The sequence below is a fragment of the Athene noctua genome, chromosome 5 (assembly GCF_965140245.1).
Source record: "Athene noctua chromosome 5, bAthNoc1.hap1.1, whole genome shotgun sequence".
NCBI classification, from domain to species: domain Eukaryota; kingdom Metazoa; phylum Chordata; class Aves; order Strigiformes; family Strigidae; genus Athene; species Athene noctua.
The window spans coordinates 57067137-57088135 of record NC_134041.1 but is presented as its reverse complement, the minus strand read 5'-3'; the positions used below and the strand labels follow the sequence as shown (position 1 = coordinate 57088135).

Sequence of the window (20999 nt, the reverse complement as noted above, 5' to 3'; positions counted from 1 at the left end):
TGGAATTCCAGCTGAAAGGTGCTGAGTACCCAAAAAGATAAGCTTTTAATAGAAATGGTCTTACAATACTGCACAGCTTGTGAAAAACTCTACAAAACAAGTTTTTCTCATCTCTTCAAAAAAAGTAGTTGGAAAAGTATTTTTGGGGCACTCTGAAACAGTTAGACACCAGTACTTAAATAATGAAATTTCACCATTTCCTTCCATTATGGTAAGCAACTTATGTATTTGTAAATATGTTAATACACTCAAAATCTCTATATCCTGCATTTGAGACAACACACACAAATGCAAAGGGCCGCTGAGCAGAGTGAACAGACTTTGTACATTACTAGACGAGGTTAGGTGGGTTACTGGGTAAACTTTTCATGACCAGTAACACGCAGGGCCCATACTGCTGTTGAATCAAATCTGTAAGAGGAAACACAGAGCTAAGGAAAATGGGGATGGTGCCAGAATTTGAATAAATATGCGTACGAGTATCTGGATAGGGATTAAGTATTAAAGAGAAATCTAGAGCTAGAATTAGGAAGGTCAGAGCTGGGAAGGCTGGTGAGAGGGAGAGAAGGAGGAAGGGAAGGCCAGGAGGGAGGAGGTGGCAGATGTGGAGGTGGAGGGAGCAGCTCGGTGACTGCACAAGCAACGAATCAGCAAGCAATATTCAAACTGAAGGTGTAATAAGCACTTTGCTGGTATCAACAACTACACTGTAAAAACTAAAAAATGGAATCTAAGTAGTTTGGTCTCTCCATGCCCTCCCGATGCTGCTTCTGCCTGTTTGTTATCAGGCAGCAGCACTATCCAAACATGTTTCCCTGCCATGACCGTGCAGCTGGGATACTCCTGAGGCCTGACATCCTCAGAAACAAAAATCTCTCCCTATTTCTTCCTCCTCCCCACTTTAAAGCCTGGACTATGAAGAAGGGCAGAGGGCTTAGAGATGTAGGAATGCAATATGCCTCTTCAAAATGAATTTCTGAAACAATAAACAGATTTTAATAGAAATCAGCCAGCAAAGAAAAAAATTATATATGAAACATGAAATACCATTGCTAGCAGAAGAAACAGGGATCATGAAAAAGCTTTCTCTGATGGTGACTGGAAACTGCATAAAAACTCATTTCACTGTAGAAACTTTGGATTAAGATTTCAGTAGAAAGATGTTCTGGCATATCAAAGAAACACCTGAGGAGGAGATATTGGTATATGCTCCAGAACTCAGAAGCCCTCTTTCTCTAATGAAAGGTTTTACATACACTATTCACATATACATGTATGAATAATTCATTAGAGATGAAACAGGTGGATATTAAGTGTAAATATCTGGGACAGGAATAGACTTTTTTTTTATTTAATGCAAGGGGCACTAGAAGCAAGGTCTTGATTTTCAAAACTTGGTTTCCATTTCCATGCTCTTAGTTATTTGGAGCTCAAATGTAATTGGAATATGCATTCACCTGAAGACAGAACAGAGGTGTGAAGGTCTAAGTGATATTAAATAATGCAAGCAAATTACTAAGTATACAAAATTACAACACAAAAAAGCAACACCCTTTCTACTAGTCTAACGTAGCCCTACATGTATGGACATTAGGGTTTGTTATTTTGTTAAATTAACACTGGATGTTAGAGCCACTAAATTTTTTTCTAAGCTGAGCAAAGACTTTTTAGTTTGATCATAGCAATGCTTACTATATTGTCTACCTGAAAAGCCAACCTCCAGCTCTTGCAACTGTAATGGAATGGAATCCGTTTAGTGGATATACTTATTTTAATTTTTATGGTTTCACATATTTTGTATCAGCTCTGGTGTGAATCTTATTTATGACACCTGAACAGCAGAACCACCCCATGAAATACAGGGGGAGAAGGTCCTTCAGGGCAGGTGCTAGGGGTGCATGCCACATCTGGGGCATGCTGCTGTGGGCAATGTACCAGTACCTCAAATTCCATTACTCACATCTGGCAAAACACCTACTGGAGCTGTTTTAAAATAGCTTCCTATTCACGCTAAATTCACTGAATTTGAAGACTCTTGTCTTCAGAAGCCCTCTGCAAACATTTCTTAACACACTTTCACTAATCTGTTCACCATACTTTCAGTCAATTCTGCATCCAGATATGATAATAACTACTATTATTTCATAAAGAAGCAAACACACCTCTTTGTCTAATGAGATTTTCATTTGCTCTCCACCTAGAAGGCTGCCAATACTTTGAAGTGGGTCTGACCATCTGCCTGTCAGTTAGGCTACCACTGCATTTATATATTTATGGCTCAGTCCAGAAAGGGAGGTTTGACTGTAGTTTGTTACAACAGGTGATAGACACTGAGATTTGCTTGGATCCCTTAGTACTGAGAATTATTCATGTCACACAAGGGTGGGAAATAAGCTGTTGTGTCTCTTGTTCAGAGATATTTCTCCTTTAACTGTTTCAGATTTACATATTCCTGGGATTCCCGAAGACTAAGAAGGAATTAGAAAAAACATCTTAAGCAACCTAAAGTTGAGATTCAGAAGGCTTTTCTGTAAATGAAACAAGAGAGTTTTTCTTCCTTTGATTTCTATTCTTTAAAACACCATGTTTACATATTACAAAAACAGAAGCCAAGACAAAATTTTAAGAGTTGGTGCAAAGAATAGATCTATTACCCACAAACTAAAAACTCTTCTAGTAGCACAGATATTTCAGAGAGATCAGAGCCACAGCATAATATCCAATATTCACCACTCATAGAGGCAAACTCAACACTTCTTCTCAAATTACATGTACTGAAAGCTATAGAAATATCTATGGTTCATGAAGGAAAAAAACCTAAATACCTGCAATGTAGTTTTGCCATTAAAGCATTCAATGGTTGGATTTCTCTCTTACATTGTCATGAAACAAGGTGAAGTCTATATTATGTAAACACCAGGATTTTTTTTTGTACTAGAAAGCATCTGGCAGTTGAGAAGAACTTACTGAAAGCAATTCAACTACAGATTACAACGATCCTCTAGACCATCTAGCAAGATTTGCTCTACCTCTCCTTGACAGTGTTTAACATTTGCATGAGAATTTTATTTCCAAAGATGAACGAAGCATTTTGAACTATTCCTCATTCAAAATACTCCTGTCTAAGCAAACATATCTAAGACTCAACAAAGCAGGAGATACCTTACAACACAATACTCTGCAGGAAAAATAAGGAAGTTCTAGAGTTCAATCTGATGCTTTGCATCAAATCCAAGCATGGGGAAAAGAATTAGGAAATCTCCCCTTCCAAATCAGGAAGGATTTTGTGATTAATCAGGATTAATTCAATGGACTCTCCTTTTGACTGAAACCAGTAATATTCATGCATTTTTAAAATCTTTCTCATATTCTGAGGCTATACGGTCAGACTAAACAATCTGAAATTAAGAATACTGAGCTCTAGCATCATAAGTAATAAGTGGTATTGGAAATGCCTCCTTATTAGTGTGTAAACTTTCTTGTCTTTTCCTTGTTAGCAAAGAAGATGACAACATAAAACTAGAAAAACAACAACAAGAAATATTTTTAAAACAGTATTTTGATTTTAAAAAAAGCAGTTGAGTGCAGTGTTATCAGCCGTTATTAAAACTTCCCCTACTTGGTACAAACAATGGAGACCTTCAAGATTCAAAGAGCCTGTGGTTTCCCTGTACATCCTGAAAGATTTCCATCATGTGTGTTAGTGCCATACAACTCAGGCAATTAAAGCACAAATGCTCTGGTGAACTTACTGGTCTACCAAATCAGCTTCTCAAATGTCTCTTTAACTTGCAACATATCCCTATGAATATTCAGAATAACGTTCTTTACAGTAGGCCTTGAGTACTACGGAACTGGTTACCAGATACTAAAGGCTTTCCTTAGTCGTTCAGGAGGCTTCTGCAGAGATTTAAGCATCCTCAGTATCAACAAATGATAGCCAACTAATTATGAAAGCCTGACAGTCAGTGTTGGATTGTGTCTTAGAGATGGTGACATAAGTGGCATCCTGTTCAGACAGTACTGAAGCCCATGAATCAATGGCACCGCTCAAAGAAGGAAGTCAGACCTTCCAACAGATCTCAGCTTGTAAGAACAACTGTACATAAGATGAAAGAGCTTATCAATTTAGAGATGCAAACAGGAAAAAAGCTTCCAATTTATCATGCTAAGTTTGAGGAATGGTAATGTGAAATTGCATTAAATTAGTTATGTGATGTCAGATTAATCCTTAGATGATCACAGGGGCAGGTTAAAATAGTATATGTATTTTTGCTGATTAAGGTAATAAGAAAGACCCAAATGTGCCTTATTTTAGAGGTGAAAATCATCCAGCTTCATTACAATAAGCAACATACATATTCATAATTGTGAAAAGACACCACATAAATCGAATAGATACTTAAGGGTTGTCACCTCTACCTCATTCTCCTCACAGAATGGCTGTGGTGGGAAGGGAGCTCCTGAGATCATCTAGTCTGACACCTTCCATAAGCAGGTTCACCTAAAGCCAGGACCATGCCCACCCAGATTTTGAATATCTGCACAGGTAGAGACTCCACAATTGCTTTGGGCTATCTATTTCAGTGTTTGACCATTCCCACTGTAAAAAACTATTTTCTTGTGTTCTGGTGGAATTTCACAGGTTTTAATTTGTGCCCATTACCTCTTGTCCTGTCATTGGGCATTACTGAGAACAGTCTGTCTCCCTCTTCTTCATTTCATCCCATCAGCTATTTATATACATTGATAAGCTCCCTCTGAGCATTCCCTTTTCCAGGTTGAACAGTGTCAGCTTTCTCAGCTTCCCCTCACATAAAAGGTGCTTCAGGCCCTTAATGCTCTTCATGGCCCTTTGCTGGACTCACTCCAGTAAGTCAACATCTTTCTCGTACCGTGGAGCCCAGACCTGGAAACAGCACTCCAGATGTGGCCTCACCAGTGCTGTGCAGAGAAGATCTTTATGCAACAAAAGTAATAATCAAGGCAAGACAGGGTCTGAGGAATCAACTCAATGAAGAACTGAAACTCCAAAATGGAACATCTTATTTTTTTATGACACCTCAACACAGAATGATCATACAATAACTCCAAAAGCAAATTATTTCATTTCAGTGAATTAATCTAAATTCATACACACCTAGAATCATCATGATCTATGGCAGGAACTAAATATAATTATTCTATTTCTATAAAAATCTTCTGAAAAAATCTACATTACAATGAAGTTAATAGTTCCAAAGTCATCATCTCCAAATTATTTAATATTAGTATGTCATATAATTTTTATACACTACAAGTCTTCACAGACTTTATGGGGACAAGAACTAATATATATCTGTAACTGCTCAAGGTGAAAAGTAAAGACGGACACAAAGATGGGGTGAGTTAGTGTGACTCTACAGAACTCAATGCAGTTTCACCTGGTTTTGATACGGAAACACACCCTTTCCACATAAGTATACATTTGTACTCCAACCATACTCCTCAGAGGTCACCACGGGGATATGCAATGGAAATTAACATGATCATCATCTCTATAAAACAAATTCCACATGGAGCAAAAAAGGATATACCTCTTCGCCAAAAGCATCAGTCTGAATTTTTATATACTGTTTCTTTGTGAAAGTTCCAGGCTCAACTAAAGCAGATCAGGGACCATTTTTGACCAGTTTAAAATAGTCCTTCTTAAAAAAAAAAGTTATGACCATTGATAGAACAGACCTGAAAATCTGCAGGAAAGCAAACTTAATGGCTATCATGTGTCCATCTCTACTAATATGTCATCCTCTAGCATGAGAATTAATTCTCCTTGTCCCCTACAAAACCTGCTCTGTGTTACATACATACATTTCATTATTGTGCACAGAACTAAGCCTGGAATAATTAAAATACAGGCACTTTAGTAATGGCATCCACTTAAAATAACCACATTTAACTCTACAATGGTTCAACTTAATTTACCTCTTAAATAAGGCTTGAATTCTAAAGAGATATTGGACTATATCAATTAATTGGGACACTGCAGAAAATTACTTCACTGTCCAAACATACATTTTCTGAAACTTTCTGTAACTTTGTGCAAGCTTTATTTAGGGGGATTAGACTTTGGAGGCTTAACTATAGCTGTTTTAATAAAAATCCACTATAAATTGCTATAACTTATTAAAAACATTTTGAAAATACCAACTGAAAAGTTGTAGGCAATAAAAAAAACCCTAATTCAATAATTGAGCCTCAGTTTAGCCTTCTCCCTTAGTTTCATTCCATCTGTGTATTTTGGGGTAGGGTTTGCTTCCTTCTTTCATTGCACAGAAACATAATCAGCCACTGAACTGATTGCAAGAAAATTGAGCTGGTAACCTAGTTATATATAATCTGTAGTTAATACCTTATAAATTCATTAAAACTATTTTTTACATATATGAATAAAAGACAAAAACAACTGGAGTCTGCAGTGTGTGCTAGCAATCATTGCGGGTGGGTAAACTGACAACATGTAACTGCATATTAAGACAAATGTAGAATTTAGACAAAGTATTCCATCTCTTTTCAGATGTATACTTTTAAACCTCAGGAACTGTTTTCAGTAGATGTCATGCCTTTTAACTTGAAAACAGATAAGCGCAAATAAGCTCCCAATTGTCTCCCCAATATGTAAACCACATCTCGGGCTGCTGTCTCTGTTTCGCCTTTGAAGTTTCCCTGAAATGTCATGTGTTGTGAAGACTGCTGTGCATAAGCAAGACAATTTGCTCACTCTCAGAATTCTTACCGGTTTCCACTGCTATTTGGTATCCAGCCTCTAGTCTCCGAGATGACCTTTCCAGCCTCTCTGTGTTATCGAGCAGATGTGCCCTCTGAAAAAGAAAAGGGGAGAGAAAGAGAAAAAAATCAGGCAGCAGTCTACAATGTTCTCCCCCTTTTTTTAATTGTGCTTTCGTATTCCAAAACATAAAAATATCCACGTATATTTTATGGAAGAGCCTGTTACAAGAACCACTGGAAGGGGCAGGTTCTATGATCAATCATAATTATGTGTACCAATCATTTTTGTTTTGAAACATGGAATATGTGCTTCACTCTTATTACATGAACTCACGAAACAGAATGCGACTATTATACAGGAAACCTGTCTGAAGAGCACTTCCAAAATAGATTTCCCTGTGACACATGTATGCAAGCACCCATGATTTCTATTCAACTTGATGAAACCATCACTTTAAATGCAAGTGGTAGTTTTTAACATGAACTTAATTTTCAGCAGAGGATATATTTTCTTTATGTGTACTACTCAAGTGAGGTGATAAAAACAATGAGCTATTCATACAGAATGCTGAACAGCATGAATATTCTTCAGATTGTTTGATGTAAAAAGATGTAGAAACAAAACACTGGTTTCTTGATTTACATCTCTTATGCCTAAATGTATATGTGAATATATAAATAATATACACATAGATATTTTTCCCAGAAGTCATTTGGCCATTTATAACAATAAAATCTAGTAAAAATGCACCTTCCAATATATTTTCACTTGGGGAGTCTGCAATAGTGGAAAAGTAAAATTAATATTTTAATTAGTTTATTCTCCATCCAAAACGCCAACATTTCAACATGTAAGCATATTTCCTTTGGAAATTTGATCCTAGACTAGCTCTAATCAAGCCATCAAAAAATATAAGCCCCACCCAGTAAAGTAATCACACACACCTTTCCAAGCACCCCTTTACCCCAAAACAACATTTTGGATACTTGTCAAAAAATATTTCCTACAACTTTGCCTTGTTGACAGATGTCATTTTAAAATTGAAGAAATGCTTTCTAATAATAATAAAAAAAGGAGGTGCCATACATATTATCTGAGTGGCTGTCTACTGAAACGATCTACCTTGCTCTAATGAGCCCCTATGGATCTTGGGAGATGCAAGCTGTATTGACATGCACACTTAAGCTAATACACCTAGACCAGTGCCTCCAAGCTCTAGCAGCCAGGGATGCTGACAGAATATCTCGCTTCTATCTTCAAAGAAAGGAAGTGATTAGTATGTTATCATTACCATTCAAAACGTGATTTCCCTATTCCCTCCCGGCATAGGTGACACATCTCTGAGATGCGGCCAGACGATCGAGGCAGCTAAAGCCACATCAAAGCTTGCCTTGAATTTTTTCTTTTTTTTTTTTTTTTCCCCTCTCTTTTTCTTTTTTTGGAAATCATTAAAACAATGCATTTAGATCAGCACAGATAGGACCCAATGTGAAGGTCAGGAAAGCTGCAATAACAGTCTATAATAATTAATAGAGTTGTCTAATACACAGTGGATAGGTTAAGAGTAAATTGCAAAAAAGCCTTTTGCATTCATGGGGGGCAGGCCACCAAGTAAAAAAAAAAATCAGCACAAGCACTCAATAAAATTTAAAACCATAAGTTACAATGCCGTAATTGAAATCATGACAGCAACTAAAGTGGTGCATGTTCTTAGTACCCATGGTCAATCGAGATAATTAGTGTTAATTTTGCTTAATTTTTTTTAAAAGGCACCTTTACATAACATCTGCTGATTCCTCTCCGCCGGCCATTAATAGAAAAAGAAGCGTAAGCCTGCAGTGCCTTTCCCCAAATACTGCCTCCCCTCCCGAATGATATTAAAGAACAACTAGTGTTACATATTTTAAACTTTGTAAAAAACGTCAGAAACCTAAAACTATTACACAGACATCTGTCAAGAAAGAAAAGTAGAAGAGAAGGGGAGGGGGCGGGGTATAAAGAGGGAGTTTAGAAGATAAGAATCCTAAAAGTTAGAGAGGAGACACTTTAAAAAAACCAACATAGGCTGGTAGTGAGCACAAGGAGTAAACAGAACATTATAATTACAGAACAGAGGTATAATGCTGGAGTAGTATACTGGAAATGAAAAGACTATCCTGCTATGTTAAGGGAGAGGGGGGGAATAATCAGATTTCGCATTACAATGTGGAAGAGCTACCCAACAGAAAGAATTAGCATATTTTTATATACTGTATAAACCACATTTAATCTAAAAAGTAAATTACAAGCCCACAGTTCAGTTCAGTCATACTGCGAGCAATTAGAATACTAAAGCCCTGCAAACTTGGTGCTAACATTAACTCAGAGCTGTTTTGTTACTTGATTTCAGAACCTTTTCACCCAAGCCATTCTGTAATGAAACCTAATTTTTATTATAAAGGCTGGTGTTATTTACATTTTTGGGGTTTGGAGGCACCCTATCCTTTGGCCATGAAATCGATGTCCTACAGTAGCAGCTGATGCTTTCAACTGCTTCCCAGCCCTCCCCAAACTCCTTCTTCCACAGTATCCCCTGCTTTCTGTGAGGTGGGTAGCGAGGTGATTCAGTGCGTCTTGCAGCTTCAGAAACAGTTCTATCTGGAATTATATAAGGAAGTTTTGCAAAGTGGCACGCTATCACTAGAGATTTAGTCATTCCATGTGGGCTGGATTCAAACTGAGATCTCAGGCGCTCAAAAGACAGAGCGACACAGCCTCCATGGAAGCCTGTGTACGGCAAGTGGGCTAGAATAGAGCCCTGTAATGAGAGGAAGCACAGGTTTTATTAACAAACACTATGGCAAACCACAATTTCTTTTAAGATCAGTTCATACCTCCTTAGGAGAACTATAATTGGGGATGCCTTGATGTTTCACTATGTGACAAGTTAAGAATTATGCCTGAGTCACTGTATTAGCCCTTCATTTAAACTTTAATGTGCATTTTGCATTGGGTATAAAAACACCATTGCAATTACAACCTATCCAACACATAGAGGGTACCTAAGTGCAGAGAACAGAATGCTAACAACTGGTTCTTTAATTATTTCTTTCTCTACCTGTACAGTTTTGATCTAGATAAAATAATAAATCCCTTTATTTAGCTCTATTTGCTGCTGCTCTCACAATATGCAGAGAGAGGAAAAAGTAACTTATGAGACTAGCAAGGAAAAGTAAAAAAGAAAATTACCAGGAGCAATATCAAAATTTTTTAGGGGGCTAACAAAGAGGATTTATAAGCTCCAAAAGGTATGACTGAGTTCAGCATAGCTCCCAAGTTGCAGCTCTTTGCAATAACATCTTGAATTTTATTTGCCTTCATAGTTATTTCAAAAAGAAAAGCAGTTAAGTAGCAGCTTTGTTCTTTATATATGATTAAACTTTCAGAGTAAATTCACAAATTAGGAATCTTTATGCTTATAAAGCCATAATATATGTTTGCAGGCAGAAATTATCCCACTACATTCTTTTACAAAAGCACAGGAGCAGACCTGCAGTTAAAGGGATGAGCAAATGAACCTTGTTCTGAAAAATCTCAGAAAGCAGGCTATACAAACCCTTGCAACAATATTGTCATCTGTTTAAATACTGGGACTATTGGGGAGGGGAGCTCAGCAGTGGTGGGAGGGCTTTCATGTGGTTACATGTTTATTTTGTTTAATTTTTTTTGTTAACTGTTCTACTCTGTTGCTTTAACATATTAATATCAACTCCACAAGAAGAGGGAAAAATAAAGTATTCAAGGAACTAGTGAAAGAATCTTTATATCACAGATATCTTCCTGTTTTTAAGAATTCTCTGTAATTGTCCTTAATCTGGTTACTTTACAATTCTTTGTCATCACCATTTCTAAAACTTACAAATCCTTTCCTGCAGAGCTCAGTATTCATTACTGATATGTCTGGGAACACATTTCAAAAAGAAGATACCAGACAAATATGTGATGTTAAAATACTCGTGCTTCTAAATATATTTATTCAAATACTTCACTGGTTCAAATTCTCTGTACGAAACCCTTCAGAAATCTGACCTATAAGTAATCTTGACTTTACTGAGACCTCCTTTTTGGCAGCTATTGGAATATAATAAAAAAAAAGCAGTTCAGATACCTGCTTTGCTACAGCAGTAAGTAACAGAGGAGATTAATTTCAGAAAATATACTGAAACATTTGAGGAACTGACCATTAAAACAGGCTTCTCTCTCTAAATATTTATGAGTCATTTTATAACTGGAAGAAAGGTGTTCTGGAATACTGATCTCTAGTGTTACACCTACAGATCTACAGCACTCACAAATAAATAATAAATATTGATATGTGTGCGTAGGTCTACCTGTACTGTATTTTCAGTGGGTATACAATATCCAGTATAATACATAAGCTACCCGAACACCTCACACCAACCTCAAAACATTGTGAAATACTGTGTAATTTTTACAGTGTTTCAGCACAGTTTTTTGCCAAAACAATGCTTTCACTTTCAATACCAGTATATAAATGTATATCAAAGATTTTGTGATGCAAACACGATTATTACTGTACCTGATTTGATCATGGTATTCTAGCAGAGATCAAATGCTAGTTTGGTTTTTTTTTCCTTCTTTTTCTAGTGCCTTTAAAAAAATTTCCACTATCAAAGAATGTTAATTTCTAAGGTTTGATCTAGAGACTCCTATGTAAGTATACAATTATTAGGGAAAAAGAGGCACAAGAGTGAATATTTTAAAGCAATGTAATCAATATTTTTGCTTTGTGTAGATTTCCCTGCAACAATGAACAAAAAGATCTACTTCAGATTTAGAAACTCAGCTTTAAAGGGAAAGCTAGACAACAAAAAGCAAGAAAGTACTCACCTCTTCACGTAATTTTATCAACTGCAACATGAACGCACAAAAAAGATAAAAAGGAAAGAAATGGCAGGAAAGAAAGATCAGTTGTGTGACAGGATACAGAATTAACATTGACAATTTATCTGTTTACATGTTTAGCATTTAAAAATCACAGACAAACACATTAAAAGAACCTAAACATAGACTACATGCAGAGTTTTTTGAACGAATAAAGATCACTTTCTCACACTGTCACATTAAACAAAGAGAATAGTGTGAAATTCTCTTTTAAACCACATCTAAGACACCATCATGAAATAAAGGGGAATGACTTCATAGAAGTCTATATTATAAAGAAAAAAACAAGTTTACTATTCCTCTCTTCGAAGATTGTACAGCTGAAGTGGTTTTGTATATACAAGTTTTCAGAATGTTTTCTGTATATTTTAGTTGTGACAACTGATTTCTTATTTTACTAGCAGATCTAACTTATTAATAGATGACTGCGTCTTTATAGCATGTAACCAGTATTTCAATTTTTATATACTTGAATTCTACTGTAACTATATTATCTAATTTTATTATTGAACCTCATATAGAGGGCTTTTTGCAGTTAAAAAAAATGAAGCAGCTTAGTTAAATGGCTCAGAATGATGATTTATTGCATAGCTTATTTAAAAATAGACAAAGGAATAGGGAACAACATGAAACATTTCCCTCAGAAAAGACCCATTCCAGGTTCTTAATCCTAGACCACTACACAGTGTCTATATATATATACACACATAGTGTGTGTGTGTATACTTATATAGTATATACATTTATATTTATCAATTTATGCTTGTAAATCAACACAATCTAAGACTATTAAGCTCTGGCAGGTTTACTATAAAACTAAATAAAACCCCAGTCTCATTATCAAGCTATGTTGTAATATTCTCTTCCCTTAGAGAGATAGATAAATTATTTGTACTGGAACAAAATATATAATTACTCACAACAAATGTCTGCATAAGAGTGGCTCTTTATAAAAAATTACAGTTCTCTCACCGATTCCAGCTGAATTCGAAATTACAACAGCTACATCATTATCTCAGTTTATGCTGATACTTCACCTACAGTTTCATAACACTAATTTTCAACACGTGTGTAAGCTGAGAATGTTTACTACTATTAAAGTCTCACCAGCATGAAGGAAACAAAAGAACCTCCATTATTCTCTATTGTTTCATATGGCTCATCTAAAACTGAACATACACCTCACCCTGTTACCAAAACAGACAACGAGGCTCTAAGGAGATGTAATTAGGAAGGCTACTACCACATGGACTTAAACTGAAACGGCTCTTCAGTACGTAGCTAAAGGAACTTTGCTAGAATTTGGTATAAAGAAAACTGCATTGTCCGCCAAACCGGCGCTTAAATTCAAGTGCTTGGCCTATCATAAATTGGTCTCTTTTTCCAGATCTTCCCCCCCTTTTTTTCCCCAAAAAGGCAAACATTAAGGCTCTTTAGAAAGAGACTATCTGGGAGTTGATCACATAGATATCTTTTCTTTCTGAGGCCACCATTCTTCAGTTGACTATGATACTTAAAGGGCCAAAGTTTAAAACTACTCTCTCGCAATAGAGCCCGCTTGGGCATGCCACCCTGCTATAATCAATGAGAGTTTTAAAATGCTGCACATTTGTTTTTTCAATAGGTCCCAAACAAAAATGTTCTATCTTGTTTGTGCTGCATGGCTGAATTTAAGCTCTGCATGGGATTTGCAGCTAAGCTAAGTAATGGGAGAGGGTTTTTTTTTTTTTTAACATTGGCTGAAAGATATTCATTCAAATTAACAAAAGATGTATTTTTCCCCCATTTAACAATGCTCTTGATGAAAATGTGTTACCTTTACTTTTCTATTTTAAAACATTATTTTTATTATGCTCACTGCTCAACTGTAAACAACATTAAGCCGTGTGCAGCCACCATTTTAGGTTATGATAATCAGCATATTTTTGAAACAAAGATTTTTTTTTTTCAATACAGAATTCGATACAAGAGGTAATCTGTTCCTTTGTAGGCTAAAAAAAAAAATAAATCTGGTTTACGCTGGTTTGAACCAGTGGAATCTCTGGTGGCTAAGCCTTCTGCTGTGACTAAAATCAAAACTGCACCACAGAGAGCAAGGGAGCGAGATGGGGTTTGTGTGTGTGTGTGTGTGTGTGCGCGCGCGCGCGTGTGTGTGTCTGTGAGGCACATCACGTGACATAGAAAACTACCGAATTTTTTTAAAAAAGCTGATAACGCTACCGCCGTCTCTGTCCGCATATAGATAACGAATAAACGCTGAACTCTATTAAACGCCCTTTACACATTATCGTGGGTCGAACACACAATTTTCTGAACTTATGATGACAGTCTATTTATTTTGCTATAAACCCTCGGCATGTAACGAACAGATTTGTGTCTGGTAATGATCTGCTCTGCCAGGGCTATATGAAATGATACCGACCTTCTTTAGATCTTGGGGAATTAAATTGACCAACTTCACCCCCTGGTCTGTAGCTGAAGTTTGACACACTTTATGCACAGCAAGCCCAAATCTAATATTATCACAACTTTGTAGTCAGAAATTAAGTAGCCACAAAATATTTGTTCACCACAAATCACATATACAATGTATGTGTATACAGACACACAGTTTAACCTAATGCGAATTTATTTAATGAACATAGTTGCAAAAGGGAAAGGAACACTATTATATTTCAAGAAAGTTGGTAAATACCGTACCTGACATTATTTTGGTCAAGAAGGGTTTCTGATTTAACCCAACATATACTTTGTAAAAAACATACAAATTGCCATGTGAACCAGTTCTCTTATTATTAAAGTGAAGACACAACTTTAAGTAGTGTATCATTGCACTGACAAACTCAAAACTTTCAAGGGATTTAATAAACATTGGTGGCCAGAACGACAGGACTAGAAAACAACAGAGCCCATTAAAGACCACACCTGCAAAACAAATAACAACCTATGCACACAGTAGGTTTTTGGGTTTGAGGTTGTGCGGTGGGGTTTTTTTTCAGGTAAGAAGGGATGTCTCCTGATTCTCAACCTCTGTATGTGCGTCATCTGACTACACATGATTCAAATTAAGAAGACATTGTTGTATACTAAGCAGTGACTTTACTAAACTCTAAGTGCACTAAGAGCACTATATCACTACCTATCTCATTAAACAAAGATGCATCTATTTCAAAAGAAACTTTGAATAGCAGAATTGTATAATTCTTACAACTACTTACAAGAAGTTTCTATATGCTTTATCTGGTAAAATTAGTTAAATTTTGGTATAATCAGTATAAGGCAACTGTATTCTAGTATCCAACCACTGTGTTGTTGTCATCTACACATGATGACTGCTACTTATGGGAGACATTCTGGAAAAACTAAGAAGTCAAAAGATAAATCATCATTTGCTAATTCTTCAACCTGTTCTTTGTACTTCAATCTTTCTTCTTGGGAGAACAACTGGAAACTTATGACTATGACCCTATTCATTACAGTTTACAACTTGGCTGTGGTTTGCTGTAACTGTACCTTTGAAACTCAACTGAAAAAACAGAAGTTGAATAAAGAAAAGACCCAACTTTCTCATTTTTCCAAAAGTGCCCCATTTATTTCTAGATACTTAATATGGTCATATCAGTCAATATACATTGAGTTCCTTTTCCCTTCTCACTCCACCAAAAACATTACACAAATGTTTACCATGATGACAAAGACCATACCTAAAACATGCAGCTCATATCTCTTGTTTCCCTTGGATAACACCCCAGTCTAACCAGATATTCAGCATTTCTACTGGCAGCTTTTACCAACATTTGTGGATTAGTACAGGAGCAATTCCTTTTGCAACAGCTCCTCTGTCAGAAGAGGAATCCCTCCTCTCCTCTTCCCTTTCAAAGTTTGGTGACTGAACTGGGGAAACCAAACCCACCATTTTCCAGTTTAACTGATTTAACCTAATCCAAACTGACTGAGAATGAAAAGTCCTACAATATTAGGATGAGGGTCAGTCCATCTAACTATAATTATTTCCATTAGACAAAATGAAAGCAAGAATTTGAAACACCTTCAAATATTTTATATGACTGTAAGTTCTACCTTGGCGTCATTTCATCATCTAGTCCAAGTTTTCTATTGATATAACAATCTACAGGAGTGAAAGCATATTACATCTGAGGTTACTGAGTGAAATACATCGATATAACATGCTCAGTATAGGGTAAGTACCCAAACCTTACCCCAGATTTTGAAAGTTGCACATAAGCTCAACATGAGACAGAAGTTTTTTCACTAACTGTTTGTACCCATAACTACATGCATATAAGATAAGTACAAATATAAATAATGATATTTCATAAGAAAAAGAGATTGTGATATTGAATATTGGATAAATATTGGATAAGTAATATTTTTAAAAATACTGGCATTCACATATTTAAAAGAAGTTAGGTGGCTTCTCTATGGTGATATTTCATAACATTTTTCAAGGAAGAAAAGAAAGAAATTCAGAATATTCAAAGGTATAGGGCTAACAATTTCAAGCTGGGTTAAAGGAAAGGATTTTGGTTACCTAAAAGACTACATAAAATTCCTTTGCCAGACAAAATTTTCCTCCATTTAAGAAGTGGTCATTTGAAAGAAAAAACTTATGATGATAAATGGTTGAAGGTACCATTCGGTTACTTGAGATGAGACCATACTTCTTCCATCAGGTTTAGAAAAAAGATCCTAACTTGCAAAAAGTGCACATGTGAACCAGTTATTTAACCATTCCTTAAAAAGTGAAAGTAAAATATTTTATCTCATCCCTACACATAAGATATTCTGTTATAAGTAAAGCTTCTTATCACAATTGCCCTTTTATGTCTAAATTTACACAATTTTTTCTTGAAATGCAGAAATAGCAGCACCTTGAAAGAAATAAAATAAGAATCTTACCACTTTCACAGGACTGAGTTTACAATCATGACATGCAGACTGTAAAACTTCTTTCCATAAATTCATTATTTAGGGATAAAAATCCCTCTTTATTCAAATTTTGAAATCTCTCCTTGCTATAATATATAGATATGAAAATTAGTATCTTGTAAATTTAACTCTTTTAAACTTAAATTTAAACTCTAATTTAACACACATAGATGTTAGAGCTGCTATACTCTACAGTCTTATATCTACAGATAAATTGTGTCCTATGTATAATTTCATTAATGTATGTATTAAAGTATACTACAGAGTTTAAAACTTATATAGCACATTTAAAATACTGTGTAAGGTTATGGCTTAAGGGGTCTGTGTTTTAAAATCCATTGTACTGGGACAAGTCTCCAAGTCTTTCTTTTTTTCTATCCTTAGTGGAACTGAACTTATATTGAGGGTAGAAGGTACTAAAAATTTCAGAACATGGTTCTGATCCATTTGCTTATTTAGTATTGCATTTATCAAGTAAACATTTAAGCAATGTTCAGTTTCATTAACAAAATAATTTAAACTCTGTCTGGTCAGAAGAGAAATTCTGATATTTAAGAAAACTTTCAACTACCTTCTAACTCAAAATGCACAACTTTGATTACAGCTGACATGATTTTCAAAAAGAAAAGAAACATTATGCTTTCAGACAGAGCTTGTCAAACAAGTTTCACCGCCAAAAGAAATACTAACAGGTGGGTCAAAGTCCCCTAAATATAATGTTGGCTTTAAAATTTTCAGTGGTCTAGAAGGACCTTCACTGTAGTGTCCAGAACAAAAATACAGGTACAAGATTTTTAAAAAGCCTCAGGATTATCAAGCTTTCCTTCATTAATAGAGATGGATAGCACTCTGCATTCTAGTACAACATGCATTATGAAAGCATGCACTTATTAGTACAACTCATGGTTTTGGTATAAGGAGAGAAAATCTGTTTAGGGAAGGAATCACACAAGGAAAGTGAGTGGGGTACTGCCTGATTCTGAGAGCGCACTTTCATTTGTTTTGCCTGCCAGTGTTGATTTAATTATACTGCATTGTTATCAAAGCTGCATTATGTACTTTTTTTATTCCTTTTACATGTGTTTGAGGTGAAGACCTTGGCTTTGTCGGCAAACAGCGCGTTTCAAGTTATTTCTTAAGTACTAAATAATAAAGAAAAGAGAAGAAAAGATTTTTTTTAAGATAGCAGACAGTGATCACAAGTTAAAGGGTTAAATGTAAGATCTCCAAGAAACATTTTGAAGTTGATTAAGACCCCAGCTTTGCATTAAACAGTATCACTTCCACATGAGTTGTTGTTAATGCTGTTAAGGAGCAGCTTGAGAAGCCCAGTGTGCCAGTGACCTCCTTCACCCTCCAGCCACCCACTAGGGCTTCTTGATTAGCATCCTACCTGGTTCTCTGAGGAATTCCCGTCATCCCCTAGGAGCTCATTCCGCACCTCATCACTGTAGGCGATTCGTGACCTTTTCTGTAAAACAAAAAGAAAAAAGGGTTAGGAAGTAAAGCTCCGAAGCCATTGGTATCAAGGCTGATCATCTTAAACCTCGAGAGCCCCCTAATGGATACCTATTTGATAAAAAAATAAATCTGCAAGTAAAAGTTATTAAAAAGTTCTTCAACTGCTGTATTTTGACAAATCTGCATGGCAAAACCTAAGCATTCCTAAGGCAGTAACATCCTCAACGTTTCAGCAAAGAAAGCAGCTTCAGTGAAGCTCAAGATACATAATGTGAGATCCCAGTTCAGATAATCAGGGAACCAGGAGAGGCAATATACACTAACACCTTAAGCACTGAAGAAATGCATGTGTAGGAACCAAATGTGTTTTTCTTCTGAAGAACACTTGCTAGCTGGATACAGAACTCAGCATAACACTGCAGTGGTGCCGTTAAATAGGAAATGAAGACTGAGCTTTTCCCATATTAAAAAAAAACAAAACAACCCACACACAAAAAAACCCACCAAATCCAAAACAAAAAACAATACCTGAACAACACACATTTGACAAAACTGGTTGAACTTGAAGATGAAGAAAATTAACAGGTGTTTTCTATGATGCTAAGGCTATAAAGGTCTACTGGGAAAGGACAAGAAAACAAAGGGTAAAAGAAAGTAGAGAAAATGACAGAACAAGGAAACATTGGTTTACAGCATTTCATGGAAACACCACAAAACTGAGACAGTCATTCATTAGATTACTATGACAGACAGTCATTATTCACAGCTTATGAGCACCAGGTTTGCTCATGAACTGATCATCACATTGATTCTAAACTAGATCAAATGCCGAGCAATGGAAAGCAAATGTCTGAAGATTACCAAGGTAGCACAGCATTCAGTGGAACAAAGGGGAAGTCCATAAAGAGAATACTGGCCCAGCTTTCAACTTCTCTGTCAGCTAAATAACAGGCCTTTAATTAATATTCCTACACTAACCATTAAAAGAGAGAAAAGATTGTTAACATTTTAACATAAAGGCCTTCCTTTATTGATGGGAGCTTCCCTCACACTCCGCCATAGTAATTGCTACCAGTAGGAACTCAGCAAAAACAAATCCCTCCTCAAACCTTCCCTAATTGGACAATCATGCCAAAAAATGTGCTTGGGACTGGGGCATAGGAAACAAACCACTAGAAATTATACTGAACACAAGGAAATTCATTAGCTTTGTGACAAAGAAGTCTGGAAGTGGGCCATCCCTTATGCTAGGAACCTAGCAGTGGAGTAAGACTTGTATTGGTCATCTCAGAGCAACACATTTTACCTTTTAATCCTGTGTAGTTCACTCTTTATTACCATCATCATGGTCATAAGGCTTACAAATCTGTGATTCCGTTGCTAGTGTTCAGATCTAGATTATATACTAAAGCTACAGATGTACGTAGCAAGGACAAAGCATACCATGGACCTACTACAAGAACTGAATTGTGCCAAATCTTTTGGAGATCTCAGCTGTCACAGTTTCATACTAACCAAGCTAAAGTAGTCTACAGCATTAAAGGAAATGAGAACCTTTAAACAGGCTGTGGTATCAGAGCTGCCTGTTTAAATTATTCATTTCATCACTATGGGGGACTAAACCACTCCACAGTATGCAAGAATATCATATGGAGATAGGTTTTGTTTTTCTCTCTTTTCACCAAAAAGCCAACAAATTGGCATAGATTGCTCAATTATATTATTTCTCTATTTTTATTTGATACACATCAAACAAGGAAGGAAATTACAAATATATACCAATAAACATCTAATCTTCTTTTCTGATTAAGATTCAATCTTCCCATTTGAGGTCTAGGAGTTCAACTGTACAGTCTCTCTCAATTTCACAAAATTACTCAGCCCCATTGATTCTGTTAGTGTTGAATGTATTTATCATTATTAGACTGAGATGAGGAGCATGATGCTCCATGAGCTTGTTCTCCAGTGAACAAGTTGCCTAATTATATGTAGAGACTGAGATGGTCCTTGGTTACACATCATTTATTTGAAAGATTTAACTGGCTGATATTCTCATTCATAAGAGCCTGAATAGAAGAAAGAAAAAATAATATTCTTCATGGGAAAGAAATAAAATGTTAACAGCAATACAATTTTTAGAGGCCCTTTATAATCCTTTATATGATCACTGCTGAACTTAATAAATATATTTGTATCATTGTTCTTTTATTGCAATAATCTGTCATGATCCGAAAATCAGCAATTATATTAAAAGAAATAACCCTTTGACTACAATTAAGTATAACTCTTTGCCATAATCAATAAATAATTTGATACTACTTTTGATCACAGTTTCACTAGCAAATGAATCAATAATATAAAAGGAAGGGCCTTTGAACTAAAGCGTTCATTTGTTCTTTCAGGATTTGTTCAAAATATCAATATCTTGAATTACTATTCTTATTTTTATTAAAGTAATATTGGATAACACTTTGAAATGAGGCTATAAAAATTAGTTTGGCTTGTCTGAACTAAATTATGAAACAATTTTTAATTATTTTTTTTTAGTTCATAACTGTTAGCTGTTTATAAATAAGTACTTTAGCCAAATACAAGAATGATAGTTTGAGCTGGAAATGTCACACACTGCTACAGTTTGAAGGAACCCAATTCATAATGCATTTTATAAATAGTTAATGACTTCTATACATAAGCTAACCAGGCAAATCAAGAAATTGTCAACATTTTTAGTCTTAGTTGTCAGTTACCACTGTCTACCGGTACTTTATATGTATGTTTCTAGAAAAGACAGAAGCTTTACAGAGTTTGTAATCCAAGGCACTTCTGGGCAGCTCAATATAGGTTTAAGAGGTTCTGTGTGCAGTTTTTTGTCTGC

General features: G+C 35.7%; 1 protein-coding gene across 5 annotated transcripts in view; it reads right to left on the bottom strand.

Annotated features, from left to right (window-relative positions):
- The window catches only part of VTI1A (vesicle transport through interaction with t-SNAREs 1A), a 286743-nt gene that overhangs the window by 212584 nt on the left and 53160 nt on the right, over positions 1-20999 (bottom strand). For 3 of the 5 annotated variants that reach the window (XM_074907749.1, XM_074907747.1, XM_074907750.1), the window contains exons 4-6: positions 18057-18134; positions 11660-11680; positions 6776-6860 (exon numbers count right to left, since the gene is read on the bottom strand). In XM_074907749.1, coding sequence (XP_074763850.1) covers positions 6776-6860; positions 11660-11680; positions 18057-18134 — 184 coding nt within the window. The remainder of the gene's footprint in view (positions 1-6775; positions 6861-11659; positions 11681-18056; positions 18135-20999) is intronic. The other 2 variants (XM_074907751.1, XM_074907748.1) reach the window with 1 other exon arrangement.